Below are 24,392 nucleotides of genomic sequence, written 5' to 3'. Positions count from 1 at the left end.
GGATTAGGGCCGGGACCGTCACCGGGAGGACCGCCCGGGCTGGACTGCGGGGGAAGGGGCTGGGCTAAGGCTGCGCAGGCGAGTCCCAGTTGGGGCAGCCCGGGCGGTCGGGTCGCACGTCCAGGCGGAGGCCGAAGGCTCACCCGGGCCTTTGCTGGCAGCCGGAGCTGGGGAGGATTAGAGCCAGATGTGGCGGCGGCGCGTAGAGTCCGCAGCCGAGACCGCGGCGCCACGACATTAAATGACGGGGGCCAGGTCTCCCGGGTTATATATGCGGTGCAGCGGCGCCCCTACAAGACGCGCGGCGGGCCGAGCGGGGCGCGCAGTGGCCAGCAGCGCCGCAGCCCGCGGCCAATGGCTGGCGGGGTCGCGGGCGGTGCCGGGGGCGGGGCGGCCGCGGCGCTCCAGCGGCGGAGGCGGAGCCGCGCGGGGCGGCCGGCAGTGGCAGCGGCGGCCGCGGGAGAGCTGCCGACGCCAGCGCGGGGTAAGGGGCGCGCGGTGGTGGCGGTGCGCGGGCAGCCTGGCGATGGGAGCGCGGGGCGGCCGCGCGGAGGGGCACGGGGTGGAGGGGCGGCGCGGCGGCCGGGCTCTGCGGCGCCGGGGTTGCGGAGATCCACCTGCTGGTAACGGAGCCGCCTGCGTCGCGGCCCGGCCCGGAGCTCGTGCACGGAGCGCTGCTCGCCCCTGCGGAGCGCGGGGCAGGCGCGGGGCGCGGGCTGGGCCTCGGGGGCGGGGCGCGGGCCGGGGCGTCCTCCCCGCGCCGCCGGCGCAGCAGCCCCTGGGTGCCGCGCGCCCTCCTGGTGGCGGGCCGGGCGCCTCGTGCGTGCCCGGTGTTCCGCGGCGCGGCGGGGAAAGTGGAGCAAAGTGTGGATTTGGCGGGGTGCGGAGGGGGAGAGAGAGTTGCCCGCGGGACCTGGCGGCGGGAGCGCCTGGGGGCGGTGCCTTTGCGGGGCCGGGGGCAGGTGGGGCGGTGGCGAGGCGGCCCGGGGCGCAGAGGCAGAGGCTGCGCCCGCCGAGGGGGCCGGGAAGTGCAGCCGCTGCGGCGGGGAATTTTCCTACGGAGTGGAGAGCTGGTAGTCCGGCGTGACAGAACACCCTCTGCTTCCAGGCCTCAGCTCCCGTTGTAGTGAAGAAGCTGCTAGCGGGACCCTTAGCTGTGCCTGGGTGATTCCAGTAAGGGCGCCAGGTGACATCGTGCTTTTAGGAGGTGGCTGCGTTACACCCTTCGCGTGCCTCCTTTATTTCTCGCAACGTTGTGTTTCTCAGGAGCATGTTCATTGCTTACCTTACGAACTGGGAGACATAAGTAGCCACAACGTACGTTTTTAATGCTTTCCAAGTATTTTGCTATTGTGTTTTTGCTGTCGGAAGAATACTTTGATAAACGGTGAAGAATGACAAAGTGGTCGGTTTGAATGTGGAATCTAAATTTAGACTCGGAGAACATGCGCTTTGTAGTTTCTTTCCCTGAATGTTAACAGTTTCATTAAGAGCTTATCTTGACGTAGGTTTCATTAACCCACAAGTGTAAATCTGAAAACGCACTGGACGATGCCATTATGTAAGTTGTATTAGAGAAAAATATTGACCCTTTTGTGAGTGGAAGACAAGTGACTTTTCCATAACCGTGGTGTGCAGAGTTATATGGGCTTAGGTGAGATTTTACTGATTCTGGGTATCAGGGATTGTGCTTCTTTCTTCAGGCACCTCTGTCTTGTCTAAATGCTGATTAAGGAATATGCCAAATGTTCAGCAAAGTGTTCTCAACTATGGACCATAATGAGTAGTTGGGAGAACACTTGGAAATAAAATAAAGATTTTAGATCCAATAATAAAATAAAAGACTGCAGCCTTTAAGGACTGTTAAAAAAAACAACAGATACTGTAGTCAAGGTCTAGAGTTGAAAGCTCCCTTTACCTTTGGAAGGGCAGAGAAATGACTAGTAATTTTAGCCACTACCTTTTTTGTTGTTAAAGATTCAAATGTGTTAAGTGATAGTCTTAGAGAATATTAAGGTGCTAGATTAAAATTTTTGCAAATATGGACACTAATAAAAATATGGGTCACTTGTGTGTTACATGCCAACTTATGAACTATATCTTATAATTTTAGAACATATTGTTTTATTCTTGTCTGGAGACTTCATTCACTTGTGTTTTGCAGCTAAACATATTAGTTTGGAAATCTTAATTAAAAACGTATGTCTACATTCTTCTTTTTCTTTTTCTTTTTTTTTTTTTTTTTTGAGGCAGAGTTTCACTTCGTTGCCCTGGGTAGAGTGCCATGGCATCATAGCTCATAGCAACCTCAGTCTCTTGCGCTAAAGTGATCCTCTTGCCTCAGCCTCCCGAGTAGCTGGGACTACAGGTACCTGCCACGACTACCAGCTGTTTTTAGGGACAGGGTCTGGATCTTGCTCAGGCTGGTCTGGAACTCCTGAGCTCCGGAGATCCACTCACCTTGGCCTCTCAGAGTGCTAGGATTATAAGCATGACTATATCCTTAACTAAGTGAAACACACTCAGCTTTTCTTGCAAAATTTCAGAGCTTATTTGTTAGTAGAATTCATTGTTAAGTATCTTCTTTAGACTGGAGTTTAATAACTTTCTGGATCCAGTATTTATTTTTCCTCATGTTTTCCATGTATTATAGGTAGTATTATCAATAGTCTATCTTGATTTTAAAGTTCATTTACTTTTACTTTTCTCTATGCATTTATATTTCATTTTATCATATGGGCTTTATTTGTATTTAATAAAACTGTTTAAAATATCCTTTATGTTATGATTCTGTGCTTCTATACTACCCCATTATTATTAATCGAATGTTTGTATACTTTTTAGATCTTTTAGTAGATCTGAAGATAGGGCTAAGTATATCCAAACTGAAAGTTACAACCCTTTTTATGTAATGCCACACCAGGATTAAAATTCCAATTTATGTAATTACCTGCGTTATTGCCTCTATTTTTATAATTAGAAATCATTATTACATGCTTATTGATTTAAGACAGTGTATTTGACACTTTTGGAGTTTAGTTAAAATTATAGGATTTTTGCTATGAAGATTTTAATTCGAAACTGTAGATATGGGCATGTTTGGTGTTAACTTGTACTAACTATAGAAGGTGAATAAATTTGGTCTTAGGAAACAGTGATAACTTAGAATATTTTTGGAGCTCCTTGTGTTCAGGTAGTAAGAAAGGTTAGGAGGGGTGGTGCCTGTGGCTCAAAGGAATAAGGCGCCGGCCCCATATTCCAGAGGTGGTGGGTTCAAACCCAGCCCCAGCCAGAAACTGCAAAAAAAAGAAAGGTTAGGTGATTCTAGAATATTATATGGAAGTTGGAGCTGGTGGCTGAGGAGAGTTAACAGACATGCTTTGGAGGGGGATTGGTGAGGGAGGGATTAGCCAAAGGCTACAGGAAGTGAGAAGTTTGTTTAATGTTTAGACTTTGTAAGTGTCTGTGAATTTTGTTTTTTTTTTTTTTTTGTAGAGACAGAGTCTCACTTTATGGCCCTCGGTAGAGTGCCATGGCATCACACAGCTCACAGCAACCTGCAACTCCTGGGCTTAAGCGATTCTCTTGCCTCAGCCTCCGGAGTAGCTGGGACTACAGGCGCCCGCCACAACGCCCAGCTATTTTTTGGTTTGCAGTTCAGCCAGGGCCGGGTTTGAACCCGCCACCCTTGGTATATGGGGCCGGCGCCCTACCGACTGAGCCACAGGCGCTGCCCCAGTGTCTGTGAATTTTGCAATTTATTTCATAATAGATCTATGTTTGTTATAGAATATACATTTGTTTTAAATTTACACCTACGTAATTAATGCTCCATGAAGACGATCTCCAGTTTAACTGGAGTGTTTTGCTATTGTGTTTTTGCTGTCAGAAGAATACTTTGATAAAAGATGAAGAATTAACTCCGGTTAACTGACAGTGTATGGCTGTCACTTCTCTTCGTATTGCCAGGGTGCAGGTGGCCTTATTTGAAAGGGGTGTAGATGAGAGTTTGGGCTTTGGAGTCATGCAAATTAGCATTCTGTCTCTGGGTTCATTTCCTCGGTTGTAGTATAGAGTTAATAATGCCCACCTCATAGGATTTTGTGAAGATTTAAACGTAATAATGAACCCAGCACATAGGAAACATTTAATGAGCTGTAGTAGCTACCATCATCGTTACTCTTAATACTATGGCCCTTGTGATCTTTCTTTGCTAGTGAAGATTTCTAGTAATGTTCAATGTTAAAAAGTAGCTGAGGTGGTAGTTTGGGAATTGACTTCATATGGCTCCTATAATTAGCCAGACTCTTCCACTGAGAGAATCCTCCCTTGAGATCACTAGCCATTTTTGGAGGTGCATTAACTCACCACTGGGGTGTCATTTAGTGTATTGCCAAGTGCATCTTGTGGTAGGCACATCCTGGAGGGCCTGACGTATCCCCAGGGAATGAGGCTGACTATGAACTGAACCAGTTAACTGGTTCTGTGTTTTGTGGGGATTTTTTAAATTTTTATTTTGGTTTTATTTTTTAAATACAGTTAACATTTATTGAGAACTTATTATGTTGGGTACTGTGGTTAAGGACTTCTAACAAATTCATTTCTTTCCATTTTACCAATGACTTTGTGGGGAAATTTCCTGATTTCCTGAGTTGAAGCAACACAGAGTGATAGGTCCTAGGTCATACAGTATTCTGGCTGTATTGCTGCAGTTTCTTTTTTCTTTTCCTTTCCTTTCTTTTCTTTCTTTCTTTTTTTTTTTGAGATGGAGTCTTGCCATCTCTCTCAGGCTAGTCTCAAGCTCCTGGGCTCAAGGGATTCTCCTGCCTTAGTTAGTGGAGTAGCTGCAACTACGGGAGTGAGCCACTGTACCATGCCAATGGCTGCATTTTCTAAATGCTTACATCTTCCCAATTTACACCCTGGGAATCGGCTAATCACTGGAAAAACTACATGTATTTTATGATGATGATAAGTAGCAATAGTAACTTTTTGTTGCTTTTAATCATTTATGATAATATGTGAAAGAGCAGACAGGACAGATGGTTTTCTCAGTTTGTTGATGAAACCTTGAGGACTAGATGAGTGACATGCCCAGATAAGTCATGTAAGTAAGGACAGAGCTGGGTCTAGGAATCAGGGCTTTGGCCCTTGTATGTTGTATTTTGTCAGTTTCCTTACTTTATTTATTTTTTTTAGCATTCCCTATTGTGCAATAGGAAAACCGAGGAGAGTGAAGATTATGTTACTCAGGAACCATTGTGTGATCATTAGAGTTCTCATCTTGGAATCTGTGAGCCCCACAAACTTCTCCCTTTAAATAACTAACTGTAACGTTCTTTTCACAGACAGACAAAAGAAAAGCAGTGAGGATGGAAACTGGTTTGAAGCTTTATCTCCCTGGAGGAGCGGGATCATATAACTCTAGTATATTAAATGAGTAGTTTAGATGTAGAGATAATAGTTTTAGCCCTGCCAAAATTCTGTTTAGAATGGTGAATAATAAATGAACATACTTACATTTTGCATTGCTGAACAGAGTTTTTCTTTCTTTTTTGCCCCTGAATAGGAAGAAAAAAGCCTGAGACACGAGCCTATGAAGACTGGGAAGACAATTCTGAGTAGCAGTTGTGAATGGCACAGCTGCTGGGCTCCTTCCGCAGAACATCTGAAATGAATCTCTCTTATTGATTGTTTTTATTGGCCTAGAATCAGGAAAACTGGATTTAGTTGACTTCAGGGTAAAAAACCCGAACAGTCCTGGTTATCATCCTAAACCTATGAACCAGTGTGATGGTGAAATGAGATGAGGCTCCGAAATGGAACTGTAGCCACTGCTTTAGCATTTATCACCTCGTTCCTTACTCTGTCTTGGTATACCACATGGCAAAATGGGAAAGGTAAGGAAAATGTCTCTGAAAATGTGTCTGAAATGTAGTAGGCTTTTTGTTTTGCGCAAGTGCATGAATACTTAGGTTGAATACGCCAGCAATCTGCATGCTGCATGCTGTCTGCTGGCAGTTTCTTTCTTACACAAAAATGAAGCAATGTTCTTGGACAGAGGAGACAGGATTTCTAATGACAAAAGCGTTTGTTTTCAGTTTCTTACAATTATACTTGGAGAAACAGATACATGACAGCCAAGTGGAATAATAAAGGCTTTTGTTTTGTCATTTTTTTTTTTTTTAACTAAACATAAGTGTTTAATAAACTTTCTTGTACTGAGTGTGGCATAAAACACTTAAAAGGACACAATTAGTGCCTTCGTAGAATTTACATGCTAATTATGCCAGTGATTGGTGCTATGCAGTTAATGATTTAAACTGCACACATTGACAGATTGCTCCTTAGGCAAAAGTATTTCTTTTTTTTTTATTGTTGGGGATTCATTGAGGGTACAATAAGCCAGGTTACACTGATTGCAATTGTTAGGTAAAGTCCCTCTTGCAATCATGTCTAGGCAAAAGTATTTAAGAAGAGGTGAGGAGAGCTGCTTGGGAGGCTGAGGCAAGAGAATCGCTTAAGCCCAAGAGTTGGAGGTTGCTGTGAGCTATGTGATGCCATGGCACTCTACCTAGGGCCATAAAGTGAAACTCTGTCTCTAAAAACAAACAAACAAACAAAAACAAAAAAGAGAAAAGAAGAGGTGAGGAGAAAGTTCTGATTGGGGGGAAAAAAAAAAGAAATTTAAATTATGTTCAGGCTATTTTACTGTGTTTTAAAGGAAACTTAACCTATTTATTGATTGGAATCATATTCAGGGATAATGCATTTCTTTGCTTTTTTTTGGAAGAGAAACTATTTGGAGTAAATTCCCACCCATACTTTTTTACCTGTAGCTTTTCCTTCTATTAATCTAAGGAATGCTGATGGTGAGAAGGATGGAAGTATTGAAAGGATTGTGTATCTGTTTTGTTAGAGTCAAGTTAGAGCAGGCTGTTCTGGGCTATTTGAAGATGCTATTGCTGACATTATTTTATTGATGCATATGAAGACAACTGAAAAGACTGTCTCATGACCTCACCTTTTAATGACCTCTTTATATCTATGTGTATATACATAGTACACATGTCTATATCTGTGGGTGAATATATATGTATACAATGAGCTGATCTAAGTTAAAAATATATGCTTCTGTGCTTTGAATAAGTGTGGTGTTCTTTTTCTGCTCTTTGCCTTTCTCTGAATTAGGCTCTAATTTGAGGGGAGAACTCTTGGCGAGAAACGAATGAAAAACCTGTTAAAGGATTTTTTTCTTTGTGTACAAATATATACATTTTAGATTTCACGTTTTAATTAATTAATTGAGACAGAGTCTGACTCTGCTGCCTGGGCTAGACTAGCCTTGGCATCAGCCTAGCTCACAGCTACCTCAAACTCCTGGGTTCCCACTGGAACCCAGAGGTCATTAAAAGGTGAGGTCATGAGACAATCTTTCCAGTCATATGCGTCAATAAATCTTCCTGCCCCAGCCTCCTGAGAAGCTGGGTCTATATGGGTGTGCATCACAACACCTGGCTAGGCTAATTTTTCCAGTTTTTTAGTACAGACAGGGGTCTTGCTCTTGCTCGGGCTGGTCTCCAACTCCTGAGCTCAGAGGATCCTCCCACCTCAGCCTCCCTGAGTGCTAGGATTATAGGTGTGAGCCACCACACCCAGCCAATTGTGTGGTTTAATTACACCAAATGAGAAGACCTAATGAGGAATAACGTGAATAGTTAATTTAATCAAAGTATTGCTTATGAAATAAGAGAATTGCTCCACAAGGAAAGTGTATGGGTTTTTTTCTTATCAGGAAACTTACCTATTCAGAGAGTTAAAGTAGTGAAGAAACTTGACCCTTCTTACTGTGTCTTATGTAAAGAGATTAAAAGTCTTGGAATCTCCAGTTCAGTCTTCTTATTTCTATGTAAAGGCTTTATGAGCATTATTATTATTTTATTAAGCTGTCTTGAGAATCAGAGTTAATTTAAAGAATGTAAAGTCTCTTTTAAAAATAAATCTTAATTATGGGAGAAAGAACATGAAGTCTCTTTCCCTGTGTAGTGTTAGGTACACACGTACAACATCTGTTCTCTTTGCTTATCGCTCTTTGAACAGCTGTAATCCTTCTTTGTAAACTCTTCTGCTCTGTTTTTCTGCTTAGTATTTTGTCCAGAGTCTTTCAGGTATCACCATAGGTTTCCACTTATGGTTATGTAAAATTTCCTGTGTTTAAATTCTGTCATTGATGCAACCACTCTTTAACTTTTGAGCATTTGGATTCTTTCTAGATAGCTCCAACGATCAGACAGCCTGGATTTTCTAGCGCAGACCTGATTTCAGATATTCAGTTCAAGTATGCCTATAAATCATGTGCCCCTGATTTTTATTTTGAAACTACGTTTTCCATAATCTTTGACATTGCTAGGTTAACAGTGTTGATTGTAATTGGTTCATTGGTAAATGAATGCTCCTGTCCTGTGCCTAGCACTGTATTATATGCTGTGAATAAGAAAAGAAATAAGAAAGTTCATGTTTTTGAGCAACTCAAGGACTGGTAGGGAAGTATGCGTGTAAACAAGTGTGATGCCATCAGATAAGAGAGAAATGAGGATAGAGTACATGTCCTGTTGTAAGCATATTACATGTATTAGCTCATCTAATCCTCATAACAACCCTGGTAGGTACCTTCTTTCTGTAGAAGGGGAAACCAAGGCACAGTGGTTGAGAAACTTACCAAAGGCCTTCTTGAAGTGATAGAGTTGAAGTTCAAACTCAGGCTAATTCAAGAATTTATGCTCTTAGATGTTGATCTACTGCCCAGAAGCATAGAGACAGGCTACTAATTCTTGGTGCTTCACAGAGGAGGTACGTGTGGTCTGTGAAGGTTGAACCTGTTGGCCATGCCAGGCAGAGGAGGGACAGTAGGCTGCATGTGCAGCTACAAATTCTGAAAGGGGTTAGAGGATTTTTGCGTTGGGATTATGAGGTGCTCATTATGACTGGCACGTAGGATTCTTAGATCGTTTTGAGGTTTAACAGGTAATCACAGTCTACTTCCTAGTTTGCCAGAGCCTTCACTCATCACGTGGAAGAATACAGGAGCTGGTCTGTGGGATCAGCACAGGCTGGGAGGATGTCTGGAGTCCTGCGAGGGAAGCTGGGGTGCAGGGCAGGCACCAGTTTAAACAGGGTACGCAGGATTCCCTGTGTACACATAAAAATCAGGCAAAATTCGAATTGGGTGGGATGACAGGTTGGGAATGTTGTAAGCAAGGGTTGTGAGAGTGGGACAAGAGCGGTCATATGTCTTACTTGCCAGGCAGTGCAGGGCTCCTAATGAGCCTCTTACTCTCGTCAGCAGAATCCAGAAACTGAGCAAAACTGATTAAGCTAGCGTAGGTCCCTGTTCATGGGGACAGGAACTGATATTCATAGTTCCTGATCCAGTGCTTGCTGCTTAGTAAACATTAACAGACCTTATCAGATGAGCGATTCCTTCAGCAAAAATATATTTAAATTTTTTAAATGGCTTTATTGATATATAATTTACATATCGTACAATCCACCCATTTAAAGGATGCAATTCAGTGGTTTTTGCTATATTCACAGATGCATGCATCCATCATCACAGCCAATTTAGACTATTTTCATCACCTCAAAAAGAAATTCTGTACTCACTGGCTGTTCCTGCCCTACTCCTCCCTTCTCCCCTGCACTCTAGTGATTAATTAACCACGAATGTTTCTGTCCCTCTTCTGGGATTTCATATAAATGGGATTTTATGGTATGTGGTTTTTTTGCGACTGGCTTTTTTTCACGTAGCATAATGTTTTCAAAGTTCATCAATGTTGTGCTGTATGTCAGTGGATCATTCCTTCTTATGGAATTGAAGGAATTGAACTCCTTTGAATAGCTATACCACACTTGTTTATCCATCCATCCATTGATGGATACTGAGTTGTTTCTATCTTTTGGCTATTATGAAGAATGCTGCTATAAACATTTATGTACATGTTTCTATGTGGACATATCTTTTCATTTCTCTTGGGTATTTGCCTAGGAGTGAAACTGCTGAGTCACATCATAACTCTTATATTTAATCATTTGAGGAACTGCTAGACTATTTTCCAAAGTGGCTGGACCATTCTATGTTCTTATTTCTTTCTTTTACTTCAGTCTGTTTGTGTCTTTGAATCTGCAGTGGACATGTCTCTTTTAGACAACATATGGTTGGATCATTCTTTTTTAAATCCACTCTGGTAATCTCTGCCTTTTGATTGGGTTGTTTATTCATTTACATTTAATGTTATTATTGTAATAGTTGGATTTGTCATCTTTTTGTTTTTAATATACTTCATGTCTTTTTAAAAAAATTTTGGTCTGCCTATCTGCACAGTGATATCTTGTGTCTTTTTGTTCCTGTGTTCCCCCTGCTGATTTGTTTTTTGCATTGATTGAATTCTAATGTAGAATTTTAATTTCATTAATGATTTTTTGCACTATTTTAAAAGTTTTTTTTTTACTAGTATCTCAGCTTAATTAGAATCAACTTTAGATTTATAGGAGTTATATAAATCTAATAACTGTATAATTCTGGTTATATATATAGAAATGTTACTCTTACATAGTTCTTTTCCCTTTTACTCTTATTTGTGGTATTGTTGTTATACAAATTGCATCTTTTGTTACAAACTAAACCATGTGTTGTTATATTATTATTTTATATATTTGATTATGTCATTATTCCCTTATCCCATTACAGTTTTACTTCCACTCACTTCCTTTATGTTGGTATTGGCAATTATATTACCCATGTATTTCCACGTGATATAGACCCAGCAATACGTTATATATGTATTATTTTATATAATTGCTTTTAAAATCCATTAACAGAGAGAAAGAAGAAAAAATATACTTAACAGTATCTGCTATAATTACATAATAACTGTTGCTCTTTGTGTGGATTTGAATCACTGTCTGGAGTCACTTTGCTTCAGCCTGAGGAACTTCCTTTAGTATTCCTATAAGGCAGAACCGTAAACAAAGAATTCCTTTCGTTTTTGTTTATTTTGGTATGTCTTTATTTCATCTTCACTTTTGAAAGAAAAAATAGGGGTTTTTTTGGACATAGGATTCCTGGTTGATGGGATTTTGTTTTTGTTTTTGTTTGTGAGCACCCATTGCCTCTGCCCTCTGTTATTTCTGCTGAGAAGTCAGCTGTTAACCTTCTTGGGGTTCCCTTGTATGTGATGTTTCATTTTCTCTTGGAAGTCTCAAGGTTTTTCTGTTTGACTTTTATCATTTTTACTGTGGGTCTCCTTGTCTTTATTCTACTTGGAGCTGAGCTTTCTAGATATGGTTTATTGTTTTTCAATAAATTTGAGAAGTATTAAGTCATTGTTTTTTGAATATTTTTTTCTTTACCTTTCTGTCTCCTCTCCTGGTATTCTCATTACACATATAGTGGTGTGCTTAATAGTGTCCCATATTTCTCTGACACTTGTTCATTTTTCTTCATTCTTTTCTCTCTCTCTCTTCTTCTGTTTACATAATCTCTACTGATCTATCTTCAAGTTTGCTATTTCTTCTGCCAGCTCAAATTTACTGTTGAGGTTTGTGTCACTGGTCAGAGTTCTTCAAAGAACAGAACCAGTGAGAGAGAGTGTGTGTGTGTGTGTATAGATATACATAAAGAAATCTATTATAGGGATTCCCTCATGTGGTTATGGAGGCTAAAAAGTTCAACAATCTGTTGCTTGTAAGCTGGAGAACCAGAAGCCAGTGGTATAATTCATTCTGAGTCCAAAGGCTTGAGAACAGGGGAGCCAATGGTACAAGTTCTAGTTTAATGGTATAAGTTCTGAGTTTGAAGGCTTGAGAAGCAGGTGTGCTATTGTCTGAGGGCAGTATGTCCTAGCTTAGATGGAAACAGATTCACCCTTCCTCCACATTTTTGATCTATTTGGGTACTCAGTACATTAGGTGACACCCATCCACCTTGGTAAGAGTGATCTTCTTTCCTCAGTCTACTCATTTAAGAGCTAATCTCTTCCAGGAATACCTTTACAGACATGCCCAGAAATAATGTTTTATCAGCTCTCTGAACATTCCTTACCCTAGTCCAGGTGACATAAAATTAATTATCACAAGGCCCTTTAGTGAATTTTTGCTTTTGTTACTCTTTTCAACTCCAGAATTTCCATTTGGTTCTTTCATTAAAGTATCCTGTATTTGATGTGATGTTGTCATAACTTCCTTTAGTTCTTTAAGTTTCCCTTTAGTTCTGTGAGTGTATTTATAATGGCCGCTTTGAAATATTTTCCTCTTAAGTCTGACTTCTAATTGTACTCAAAGGCAGTTGCTATTGCATCCTTGTTTTTTTTTTTTTAATTGGTTTATGGGTCGTATTTTCCATTTCTTTTACATCTCATACTTTTTTTTTTTATTGGAAACTGGACATTTTAAATTAATACATTTTAGCAGCTTTGGGTAGCCCCTGTTATCATTTGCTTGCTTGTTTGTTTAGTGACTGGCTGGAGCCACAGGTCTTAGTATGTCCAGAATCACCATGGGATGACTGTTGTTATTGGTAGGGCTTTCTTCCACTGTTTTTGAGACTCTACACATTAATTGCAAGCTGATTGTTTTATTGTTTACAATTCTCTGAGGCATAAATTCTGCCACAAACTAATTAAATGAAATTACAGCTGCTTGAAGAAATTAATTTCTGAAGTTGGTGTCTTAGATTTGTCTGACCCCATGAGGGCTCCTCACAGCTGTGTCCTCCTGGAGTTTCTTCCTGTAAACTAGCCTGCCCACAGTCTGGGCTATATTTTCATAAGATCCACACTTATCTCCTATTTCCTTCATTACTTTTGGGAGGGCTTCCAGGCCTAAACTTCTCCATGTTCTGTTGCAGATGAAGCCAGTTCTTTTCTAAGAGAGAATAGGAGCTATTTTATGGCTCCAGGAAAGATTTCTGAGTGGGGACAATGCATTACTCTGAGTGACACCCACACTCAAGGAGCTGAGCACTAGATGGCGGGGGGTGGGATGTTGAGGTTCTCTTGGTTCTGCCTGTCTGGATGTAGGACCACTGCCATAGAACCCCAGGAAGCTACCAGGGCCCTAATAGTCTCAGTGCACTGCACCCACGGTAGAGCCTTCATTCCACCTGTGAGAACCCCCAGTTTTAACTATATTCTCCTGGGACTTAACCTTAACAGGCAGCTGGGGACAGGATGAGAAAAGCTAAGATCCTGCTTCTTCTGGATGAACTCCCCTAGCCTGGAGCTGGGGAGCAAAGGAGCTCTATGTTCTTGGTGGCAGTAGACTGGGTGGGGGGGAGGGTCTCTACCTTGCTGCTTTTCAAGGGAAGAGAGGAAGTGGTCTTGGTTCAAATACTATACTTTCACCTTTCTTACTGAATTTTCATAGATTTTCTCCTACAGGTATTTCTTCATTTGTTGTTTGTCTTTAAGATGATTTCCAGATTCTCTAAGTGTTTTTTAAAAAATAATTTTTACCAGTTACACAGGTGACTAGGGCATGCTGGAAGTCAAGTTCCAAAAAGTGTGTGTGTATTTAATCTCCCTCTGTTGCCCCAGGCTGGAGTGCAGTGGCACGATCGTAGCTCGCTGCAGCCTTGAACTACTGGGCTCAAGTGATCCTCCTGCCTCAGTCCCCAAGTAGCTGTGATTACAGGCATGAGCCACTGTGCCCGGCAAAAAATATTTTTTAAGTGCTTTATTCATCACCATATTTCATCAATCTAATTAATTGTAAGATGTACCATTATTTTAAAGTACTCTTATGCAGGAAAAAGCTATTGCTGATTAAATTATTACATACTGTATAAGTGATAAGACTCACCTGATTTTAGTTGTTGAAATACTGAAGACAACATACATCTTTGAATGAATAGACTACAGTATAGTCTTAAAAAAATATAGCGCATGAAAGATCAGATGTCATTTCCTGTTAGCTATAACAATATGGACTATAAACAAAGCATTTTATTGAAAACGATGGTTCTTATCTATACATAAAAAGGGAGCCAAAGTTTCCAAAATTTTTTTCTTTACAGAATAAGTAAAGCTGCTTTCATATAGGATAGAAGGAAAATTCATAGTAAGTCTAGGATATGAAGTTCACCGTCATCATTCTGACTTACCGAAATCATTGTCTTGTACGTGTTGAGTGTCTTCTGTGTGCTGGGCACTGTCCAGGTCTGGGATGTGTTAGTGAACATGTTAGAGAAAAATCCCTGCTTTGTTGTAAGGGAGGAAGTGGGGAGGGAGCTGGAAAACAAGTCAATTAAACAGTAAGTTTTCAAAACTTTTTATTTTGAAATAATTTTATTTGTATCAATTTGTGGGGTACAAGTGTAATTTCATGACAGTGACATATATCACTTTGTGGTGAGGACATGGCTTTTAGAATATCCGTCACTGGAGTAATGTACCTCGTACCCATTAAGTAATTTTTCATCAGCCACCCTATTTTGAAACAATTTTAGATACACAATAAATTTGCAAAAATATTAGAGTTCCCTTATACCCTCCACCCTGTGGTTATGTAACAACTTGCATAACCAGAGTAGTACAATTTTTTAAACCAAAAAATTAACCAAAGTTAATACTATTAACTAATCCATAAACCTTATTTGAATTTTACTGGTTGTCCATTAATGTGTCCTTCTGTTCCAAGGTCTAGTCCAGGATCCCCCCTTGCATTTAGTCATCATATCTTCTTAGTTTTTTCCATTATGGGAAATTTTCTCAGCTGTTTTTGTCTTTTATGTCCTTAGTACTTTTGAGGAGACTTAGTAAGATATTTTGTTAGAATGTCCCTGAATTTGAATTTGATGATTTTTCTTGGTTAAATTGAGGTAAGGTCAGCCCTATGCATGGATTTAGCCAACTGTGGGTTGAAAATGTCGATACAGTGGTTGTGTCTATACTGAACACATACAGACTTTGTTTACTTATAATACATTTGCCTTGTATTAGGAGTAATTTAGAGATAATTAAAAGTACATGGGAAGAAGTATGTAGATTATATGCAAATAACACTGCCATTTTATATAAGGGACTTGAGTATCTGCAGCTTTTGACATCCTTAGGGGGTCCTGGAATCAATCCCCTGCAGATACTGAGCGGCGACTGTAATTCATTTTTAGCATAAAAATTATTATCATTAATTATTTTGTTTAAATTGTCCCCCCCCCCCAAGCTATTAACTTAGCTTGTGGGGTTAATAAGGCCTTAGAGCTCACATTGGTCCTACAGAGTTTTGTTTCTTCGTGCTAATGTTTTTCTCTGTAGTAGGGTCTCTTACTCTTATCTCGTCATTACCTGACCCAGTACAGAGATTGTAAACTTAAGCATTCCCTGTTAGACTCTTTTGCTTTGGAGAAGCCACTTAGAGTTTTCTTTTGAGGTAAGGGATCTAGTCTAGGATCTTGATCATTTTAGGATAGATCATTGAGTATTATTTTGTACTCAGTTTCTTTGTGTGACCACTGTGCTCATCTTTTTTTTTTTTTTTTTGCTGTTCTTGTTACACTTCTTACCTTGTTCTAAAACTCTGGGCTTGTACAGAATTTCCCCTTTCTCCCCATTTCTGTTGTATATGCAGATGCGTATAAGCTTATATCCATACTTTATAAGCAGCCATGCTTATTAGAGGAAGAAAATATTCAAGTATATAGACAGTGTTCTACTTATTCAAATTAAAAAATATTATCCATATTCTGTATTTACTTTTGAATTTCAACTTTTTTGGAATATTTTAGTTTTTTGGTACTCTTTATAAAATATCTTTTTTTTTTGTTTTTTGAGTCTCTGTTTTCGTGGGTAGAGTGCTTTGGCATCATAGCTTACAGCCATCTCAAACTCTTAGGCTTGAGCAATCCTTTTGCCTTAGCCTCCCAAGTAGCTGGGACTATAGACATGTATCACCATGCCTGACTAGTTTTTCTGTTTTTAGTAGAGACAGGGTCTCGCTTTTGCTCAAGCTAGTCTTGAACTCCTGAGCTTAAGAAATCCACCTGCCTTGGCCTCCCAGAGTGCTAGGATTATGGGTGTGAGCTATCATATCTGCCCCTCTCCTCTCCTCTTCCCCCCCCTTCTTCTCCCCCCTTCCCTTCTGTCCCCTCTCCTTTCCCCTCTCCTCTCTCCTCGCCTCCTCTCTTCTCATCTCTTTCATTTTTTGAGACAGAGTCTCACTCAGTTGCCATGGGTTGAGTGCTGGGCATCATAGCTTACAACAACCTCAAACTCTTGGGCTCAAGTGATCCTCTTGTCTCAGCCTCTGGAATAGCTGGGACTACAGGTACCTGCCACAACACCAGGCCAGTTTTTTCTTTCTTTCTTTTTTTTTTGCAGTTTTTGTCCGGGGCTGGGTTTGAACCTGCCACCTCCGGTATATGGGGCTGGTGCCCTACTCCTTTGAGCCATAGGCGCCGCCCAGTTTTTTCTATTTTTAATAGAGACAGGGTCTCACTCTTGCTTAGGCTGGTCTTGAACTGCTGAGCTCAGGTGATCTACCCACATCAGCCTCCTGGAGTGCTAGGATTACAGGCTCGAGCCATCACACCTGGCCGTGTTTTCTTTTAACATCCACCTTGTCACCAGTTGGCTACTTGGGGCCCTCTTAGTCTCTTCTTTATCTCCTTGGTATTATCCCCTGACATCCTTGAGAGAATACTTGCTTTCTTACCCTATTTCCATCCTTCCAGACCCATGCTGATTTTTCTTTTCCTATCAGAAAGTGTAGATTTATGTGTGTCTTGAGAATCCTAGCTCCTTTCACTGGGAATTGTGTTGCAGACCAAACATTTGGGTGCCCATTGCCTTAGCAATGGACAAAAGCGTTGCTGTTGTTCTTAGGAAATGGTCATTGGTTGGTTTCCCCAGTTCAACCAATCATTTTGCCGTACTCTCCTCTCCACACGAGCCTTTCTTGACCACTAAGACTTTGTCCTACGTGGATGATGAACTCCTGCCCACTACAGGCGAGTTCCAATAGGATTGGAGTTTTGTAGTGAAACTGGGCAGCCTGGAACTTGTTACTTAAAGGAGAATGTGAAAAGTTTTGTGAGTTAGGTAAGAGTCTGCCAACTAGTTTATCTCTTCTTTACACAGTGGCGAATGGCCAGTTGCTTGAATTTACCCTTTTGTTTGTCCTGGCAAACTTCTGACGCCTCTGTTGGCATTGTGGTTGCTATTGCAGTGCACCGAAAAAGTAATTACAAATCCGGTGTGTGAGTTGTAGAAAAGAGAGGTAAATGTTCCAGGAAATGTAATCCTCATGAACTGGCTATCTAGAGGTTTGCTGTCTTGTTAGATTTTCACCCCCCACTTCTACTGTGTTCTTTCATTACCTCAGAAGTTAAGCCTAAAAACTTGACCTCCAGGACTTGTGGTATAAGTTTCTTATTTCTGTTGTGCCTCATAATTTGCATTTCTCTCAAGTTGTCCCTTTTGTAACTCTGCTACTTTCCTCCAAATCTTTCTTAATCTGTTTCCCTCTTTTATTTTTAGTCAGGGGTGATGTCTCATATGTTTGCAGGCAGTTTTGCAGAGAAGCACTTGGACGGACTGGGCCTCTGTTAGTGCTGTACACCGCTGCCATTGCTGACACTTCAGGAGAAAATGAGCCTATAGTTTCTAAACTAAAAAAATAAGTGTAGGGTTGGTGTTTGGGAGCAATGAAGAGCACCATTTGTTGATAGCCTTTATACCCATAGTCTTGTGTGTCCCTCCCAGCAGCTCTAGGGAAGGAGGTGAACATTAATATCCTTATTTGACATGAAAACATGCAGGAAATTAGCACATTACTTACTCCTGCTCTGTGGGATAACTGGAGAGTGATGGAAACAGGATCTGAACCCAGGGTGACTGACTTCATAGCTGGTACCACCGGAATCTGCTCTCAGAGGCTGCCCACTGACTCCTGGGCAGCAGAGCAGTGTTACCCAAACATGAACTCTCTTGAGAAGCTTCTGGAAGTCTCACGCTGTCTGTCACCTAACGTAACTTTCTTACATATCTTTCCCAAAGTTTTATCGTTTTTGCATTTAATCATATTCTTGCCCAATATGTTTATATTACAGTTTTTTTTTTAAAAAGTATACAGTTTCAATTTAAGAAATTTGGCAGAAATCCAGTTTAAGTAGATTGTGTTAGAAGTCAGTCCATAGTGCCATTAAGGATACTTCAGTTGTGCAAAAAAAAAAAAAAAATCTATCGTGTGCTATAGTGAAATTCCCTGTAAATGGAAGTATCTGTATAGTTGCTTTCTGGTATTTCACATGTGAACTTGAGTGGTGAAGGTGGATCTTTGTTTTGTTACCAAGTGTAACAGCTAATGTGTCTTTTCAGTAAAGTATGTATCAAAGTGTGTGATGAATATAACCTTTTTTCTTTTTTTGGTTCTAGAAATAATGATGCATGCATACTATCAGCCTCTGGGATTTTAGTTTTATTGTTTTGACACAGAGGAAGGCACTTAGTAATATCCTTGCTTTTGATTGAAGTAAAACACATTTTCAGTGACTGTTTCCAAATTAGTAGATCTTGATTTTATACAGTTTCCTCTTGTCATGGGCCTAAGAAGCAGGCTGTTGTTCATGGTGCTCACTGAAATACCCTTGACGTTGAGTAAACCACAGGGAAGGATGTTATAGGCTTGACTTCCATATTTGGGGCTATAACAGAGTTGACGAAGGTAAACTTGAGGCAACTGGCAAAAAAATTATAAGTAGGTAGAAAATGTAGATTTGTAATGTGGGACTTAAGCTATTTCGAAACCCTTTTCTTTTTTTGTTTTTGTTTTTTTGGCCAGGGCTAGGTTTGAACCCACCACCTCCGGCATATGGGACCGGCGCCCTACTCCTTGAGCCACAGGCACCACCCTCGAAACCCTTTTCTATAAGCAAGTCATATTGAGGGTTAGGTATGTTGTGGAATGTGTAAACTTTTTGACTTCTGACACGTTTCACCATTTGGATTAAGAAAGAGAGAAGATTCAGAAAGATCCATCTGGAGATGACAGATGACCAGCCTTTGCTCAGGAATAGTAGGATTTGGTCCCTTATCAGAAAGGAAGGAGGGGTGGATGTAGAGGTGTCTTCAGATGTGGTTCCTGGTTTTCCTTTCCTGAGGAATACTGGTGGTGTTATTGCTGGGGGGTCTGGAAAACTTGTTTCTCATGTTTCCTGCTCTGTCATCTTGGAAAAGCTATCTTGAAACTGCTATTTCCCCCCTCACCCCTCTTCATACCACTGTTGATAATCATGGAGGAATTATGAAACTTGGGAGAAGTGCTAAAGGCCAAATACAGGCAAACAGGATTATTATTGTTATTTTTAAAGGGTAAGAAGGTGGATACTGCAAATTATAGAGCTTGACATTTGGGGAAAGATACTCATTGGATACTTTGTGGTATCCAAAGATACTCATTTGGATACTTTCCCTTTCTTCTCAAGGGAAATGAGTTTTGCCCTTTTTGACCTTGGAGTCACGGTAACTTGGATTTCTGAAATCTGAAAGCTAGGATTAAATATAAAGTAGAAATAGGGCACACCGATGTCCTCCTATCACCCACTTTAAGGGACATTTCTTACATTTCTTTGACATTTTGACGCATGTCAAAAGAAGCACTGATTGCTAGCAGCCAGCAAAGGTAACTTGGAATTGAGACTAAACAATGAGTTTCTTAAGCACAGAGGCCATGCCCCAACCTCACAGTAGTATCTCACTTAAAAACCTTTAAATTATACAGAAAAGTATAGTAAGCACTTCTATTCCCATTAAACACATTTTTTTTTTTTTTTTGGAAACAGAGTCTTACTTTGTTGTCCTGGGTAGAGTTCCGTGACGTCACAGCTCACAGCAACCTCAAACTCTTGAGTTCAAGTGATCCTCTTGCTTCAGCCTCCCAGGTAGGTGGGACTATAGGCACCCACCACAATACCGGCTATTTTTTTTAGAGACAGGGTCTTGCTCTGACTAGTCTGGAACTCCTGAGCTCAAGCAGTCCACCTACCTTGGCCTCCCGGAGTGTAAACACATTTTTTATATTTACTTTTAGTCTTCCTTTTTGTTTGTAATAAATAAAGCATGGCAGATTAACTTAAAATCTCACCCATTTTTCATCTTCACCCCCCCACCTGGATGGGAACCACATGGTGTGTGAGCTCTTCTAGTCCATTTTAATAAGTTGATTTATGTATGTGACTGCCCATCGTGTGTGAGTATTTATAATAGTGTGTGTTTAGAAAAATTTAACATCTTGCCTTATTATTATTGTTTTTTAACTCACGTCATTTTGGTGTTTCTGGGGAGGAACATACTATAGTAGTCTCTGTTCTACCATTTTCACTGATGTCACTCAGTAGCCACTTTTAACATCATTCTGTTATCTAGTTTTTAGCAAGATTCTGGTGCAAATTCTTCTAAACTGGCTATTGTATAGCATTTTCATTCTTGTTTACTCAGTACCTTGACTTTTAGGACTTGGGTTGTGACATAAGAGTAGGCATTGCTTTTTTTTTTCTCCCTGCATACATCCTGGTAGATAATGATTGGGACACAATGCCAAAACCTCTGTGTTATTTTTGTCACTCTGTTCAACGTCCACATTGTGTTCTTCAGTTTCAGGGTTTGCTTACACTTAGTTCTTTGTGTCTGGTAATGGGAATTTTCTTGTTAGTTGGTTTTTATGAAGTTCATATTGTTCCATGATCACCAAACCCATTGACTGTAGATACTTTTAAAATAAACACTTTTTATTTTCTCTGCAGTTAGGATGATCATATAGTTTACTGTCCCAACTAGGGCACGTGAGAGCAGAGGGAGCACAGCTAATAATCTGGGATTACGGCTGTAAAATGGAACTGTCCCAGGCAGGGGGACCGGAATGCTGTTGAACTGGCTTAGTCACGCTGGTAAATGAAGCTGAGATCTAGAACCCTCTTTCTTCAAATCTCTGTGAATCTCTGTACCTGAGAGAGTGCAGGATCCAGTGAATTATTCACACACATGAAACCAGCACAGCCACAGCCTTGCAATTAATGCTTGGAGGTGCAAGTAAGTATCAACAGCCAGGAGAGAGCAAACATTCCCTGAGAGGGTGGCAAGCAATTTGCTGAGGCAGTAATGAAAGGAAGTTACCTTTTAGTGAGCTGATTAAGATCTAGAAGCTTAATAAACCCTCTTCTCCAGGGAAATGAGTTTTGCCCTTTTTGACCTTGGAGTCACGGTAACTGGATTTCTGTATCCGAACGCTAGGATTAAATATAAAGTAGAAATAGGGCACACCGGATGTCCTCCTATCACCCACTTTAAGGAACATTTCTTCCCCTATGTGAGTTGTGTTCCTTTGGTGTATTTTCCAGAAGCTGATGTGCTCAGCTGTGGTGAAGGAATTGAACAGTGACTTTATTGGTCTTGGGGCTCGGTGCCATAGAGCTACTGCAATAACGAATTTGTTCTTGAGGGAATTTACTAATCCTAGCTACAGGATATTAGTGGTTTGTTAGCATAGCGCACTTTGATTCCCAAATAGCTGTCTCCACATTGCTCCTTTTCCTCCCTCAGTGTAGTTAATCTGCTCATTCACTTGGTGTTTATTGAACATGTACTAAGTGGTGATAGGTGACACCTTTGCTGTCATGGGGCCTATTTCTAGAGATGCTGAGCAAGGTCAGAGGTTAACACAATAATAGGTGAGCAGCCAGATGGACTAAGGTATTTCAGATAGGGGTGAAGCTTTGACTAGGGAAGGAATGAGGGCGGCTTAGATGCTACAGTCAGAGAGGGCCTCTCTCCAGAGGTGACAGTTGCGTTGAGGCCTGAATGGTAAAAAGCCAGAGAGGGAGAGTGAGGAGGGGCTCCCAGTGTAGTAAGTAGGAAAGTCCTGAGGCAGGAATGAGTGAGGCCTGTAAACAGGGCATAAAAAATGTCCATGTGGTTAAAGCATGGTAGGCAGCAGGGAGTACAGAGAATGTTGCAGGAGATCTTGGGGAAATAGACAGGGTCAGACTGCATTGGCCTGAGAGGCTGTGATGACATCTTTGGGTTTGGTTCCACAATGGGAAGCTACTGGGACGTTTTAGGCTAAGAGGGTACCCTAGTCTGATTTGCACTGTTCAGAGACTCGTCTGCCTCTTAGGAGGCAGAAGTGGAAATAGGGCAATTTCATTCGAGTTGTTTTTTTTTTTTCCCCATTAGGTGGACATGTCCTTGACACGGGCTAGGGTGGCAGTGGATGGATTCACCTGTGTTTTTGAGGTGGACCTGGCCATTGCACTGATGCATCACGTAGGACATGAGGGAGTAGAGAGATCAAGGACAGTGTATATTTGGGTGTGAGAGGCTGGATGGGTGGTGGTGCCACTGATCAAGCCTGGGGACAGTGGCAGAAGAAGTCTGTGATAAAGGTGAGATGTGTAGGCTACAGAAGCTACGCTTTGGTATTACTGGCAGATAGATGTAATAGTGCACCGTGGGAATGGTTGAGACAACCTGAAGTCTGGGTACACTATCACTGCGAGAGAGGTCAGACAGAGGACAGGAGGCGGGGAGTGAAGTAGGAGGGATATGACGAAATCACCATATCAAAGAAATCTATTGAGGTCTGTGTTTCAACCATATGGAATGCAGCTGAGGATGTTTTATAAGGTGACAGTGTCTTATTTTAAGGTGTGCTCCCAAAGATGCGCTAGGTCTTATTTTCAGGGGACGTCTTATCTTTCCTGTAAGTAGGTCTTATTTTCGGCGAAACAGGGTAGCATTTTTTTTTTTTTTTTTTTTTTTTTTTGAGACAGAGCCTCAAGCTATCGCCCTGGGTAGAGTGCTGTGACATCACAGCTCACCATCACAGCTTCACCTGCAACCTCCAACTCCTGGGCTTAAGCGATTCTCTTGCCTCAGCCTCTCAAGTAGCTGGGACTACAGGTGCCCGCCACAACACCTGGCTATTTTTTGGTTGTAGTTGTCATTGTCGTTTGGCAGGCCCAGGCTGGATTCGAACCCGCCAGCTCTGGTGTATGTGGCTGGTGCCTTAGCCATTTGAGCTACAGCCTCTGAGCCTCTCCCAGCCCTCTTGCCAGACCCTTACCTGTTCCCTAGGTTCTAGCTTAAATGCCTTACAACTCCTGTGACCTGCAGCGGTCCCTTTGACGTCTGTGGAAACTACTTGCCTGCATGTCACCTGTACGCCATGATGGCAAAGAACAGGTCTTAGAAGCCAGTACAGAGGTTCCCTTGGCCTCTGTCAGTAACACCCAGGGTGTAGCACCTTGCTACTTCTTCACCCTGTTCTTTCCAATGCCCTTGACACTCGTGGGTTCTGTGATCATGAGTGTCTCATGTTTGTTTTTCTGGCAGCCCTAAGCAAAGTGGACCTTCTTCATTTGTTTTCTAGGTCTTTCAGTTAAGGCATGTTATTGCTATCTGTTTGTGTGTTGTATGCTTTTTAAATTCAATTTTTATTAAAATAAAAAAATGCTCATTGTTTAAAAAAAATTCTAGCAACACTGAAAGATTGTATTGAAAAAATCCAGAGCTTCATTTTTCTGTGCTCTCCTGGTCTCATTCCCCAGAAGATATCTTCAACTCTTTTGGCTGTTCTTTTTGATATTTCCATATTCCTAAGTTATGTACATATGTTCTTTATGTTTTTCAATTTTAGACATCATCTGTGAACTTACTGCAGATGAAAAATATACCTATTGTTCCTTCTTCTCATTCTTCCAATGTAGTTATATCACAATTTTTAGCTAAATCATTATTTTATATTTATAGTATTGTGACTAAGAATATCTCACTTTTAAGCCAAGTGTTATATCTTTCCTTTATTGTACAACTTTTTATTTTTCCTGGTGTTAATAATTGTTTCATTTTTCTCATGTATAATTTCCTGTGTGTCTTTTTTTTTCTTTTCTAGTTGATTCTTTAGGTACGCCCTGTGTCTATCAGCAGTTCTTTCCAAGTGCTCCAATATACCAGATAACCTATTGATTTCATTTTCTTTCCAGTTAGTTTGCTCTTGAAGTTCTGTCCTTTTCCATTTTGGGGCTGGTGGTGTCCTGGGTCTCCTGCAGAGCTGTCCTTCTGGGACTGTCCTTCCCCATTGTCCCGGGAGCTCCTTTTCTCTCCCACTTCGAATCCCCTGTTTTCTGGGTCCCTAGTTGGTCTCTCATCTTCTTGTTTCTTGTCTTATTTCTTTGCTTTGCTGCAACATACTCTGCAGTAGCTTCCTAAATGGATATGTGTCCAAATATTTAGATTCACACTTGGTTGAAGGCTGGGCTAAAGAATTTTAGGTTGGCTGACACCTGTAATCCTGGCACTCTGGGAGGCCGAGGTAGGAGGATCGCTTGGTCTCAGGAGTTGGAG

At 41.2% G+C, this 24,392-nt stretch overlaps 1 protein-coding gene across 3 annotated transcripts in view; it reads left to right on the top strand.

Moving 5' to 3' along the window:
• Positions 1 to 362: 362 nt before the first annotated feature.
• Positions 363 to 24,392, top strand: part of MGAT4A (alpha-1,3-mannosyl-glycoprotein 4-beta-N-acetylglucosaminyltransferase A) — a 109,541-nt gene continuing 85,511 nt past the window's right edge. For 2 of the 3 annotated variants that reach the window (XR_008379535.1, XM_053588204.1), the window contains exons 1-2: positions 363 to 484; positions 5,570 to 5,900. Coding sequence is in view for 2 of the 3 variants with exons in the window: in XM_053588204.1 (XP_053444179.1) it covers positions 5,807 to 5,900 (94 nt within the window). In the remaining variant the exon portion in view is untranslated. Of the gene's footprint in view, positions 485 to 2,351; positions 2,369 to 5,569; positions 5,901 to 24,392 lie in introns of those variants that run through there. The other variant, XM_053588205.1, reaches the window with a different exon arrangement.

Source organism: Nycticebus coucang, chromosome 4, assembly GCF_027406575.1.
Source record: "Nycticebus coucang isolate mNycCou1 chromosome 4, mNycCou1.pri, whole genome shotgun sequence".
NCBI lineage: Eukaryota > Metazoa > Chordata > Mammalia > Primates > Lorisidae > Nycticebus > Nycticebus coucang.
This window is presented reverse-complemented; position numbering and strand designations above follow the sequence as displayed.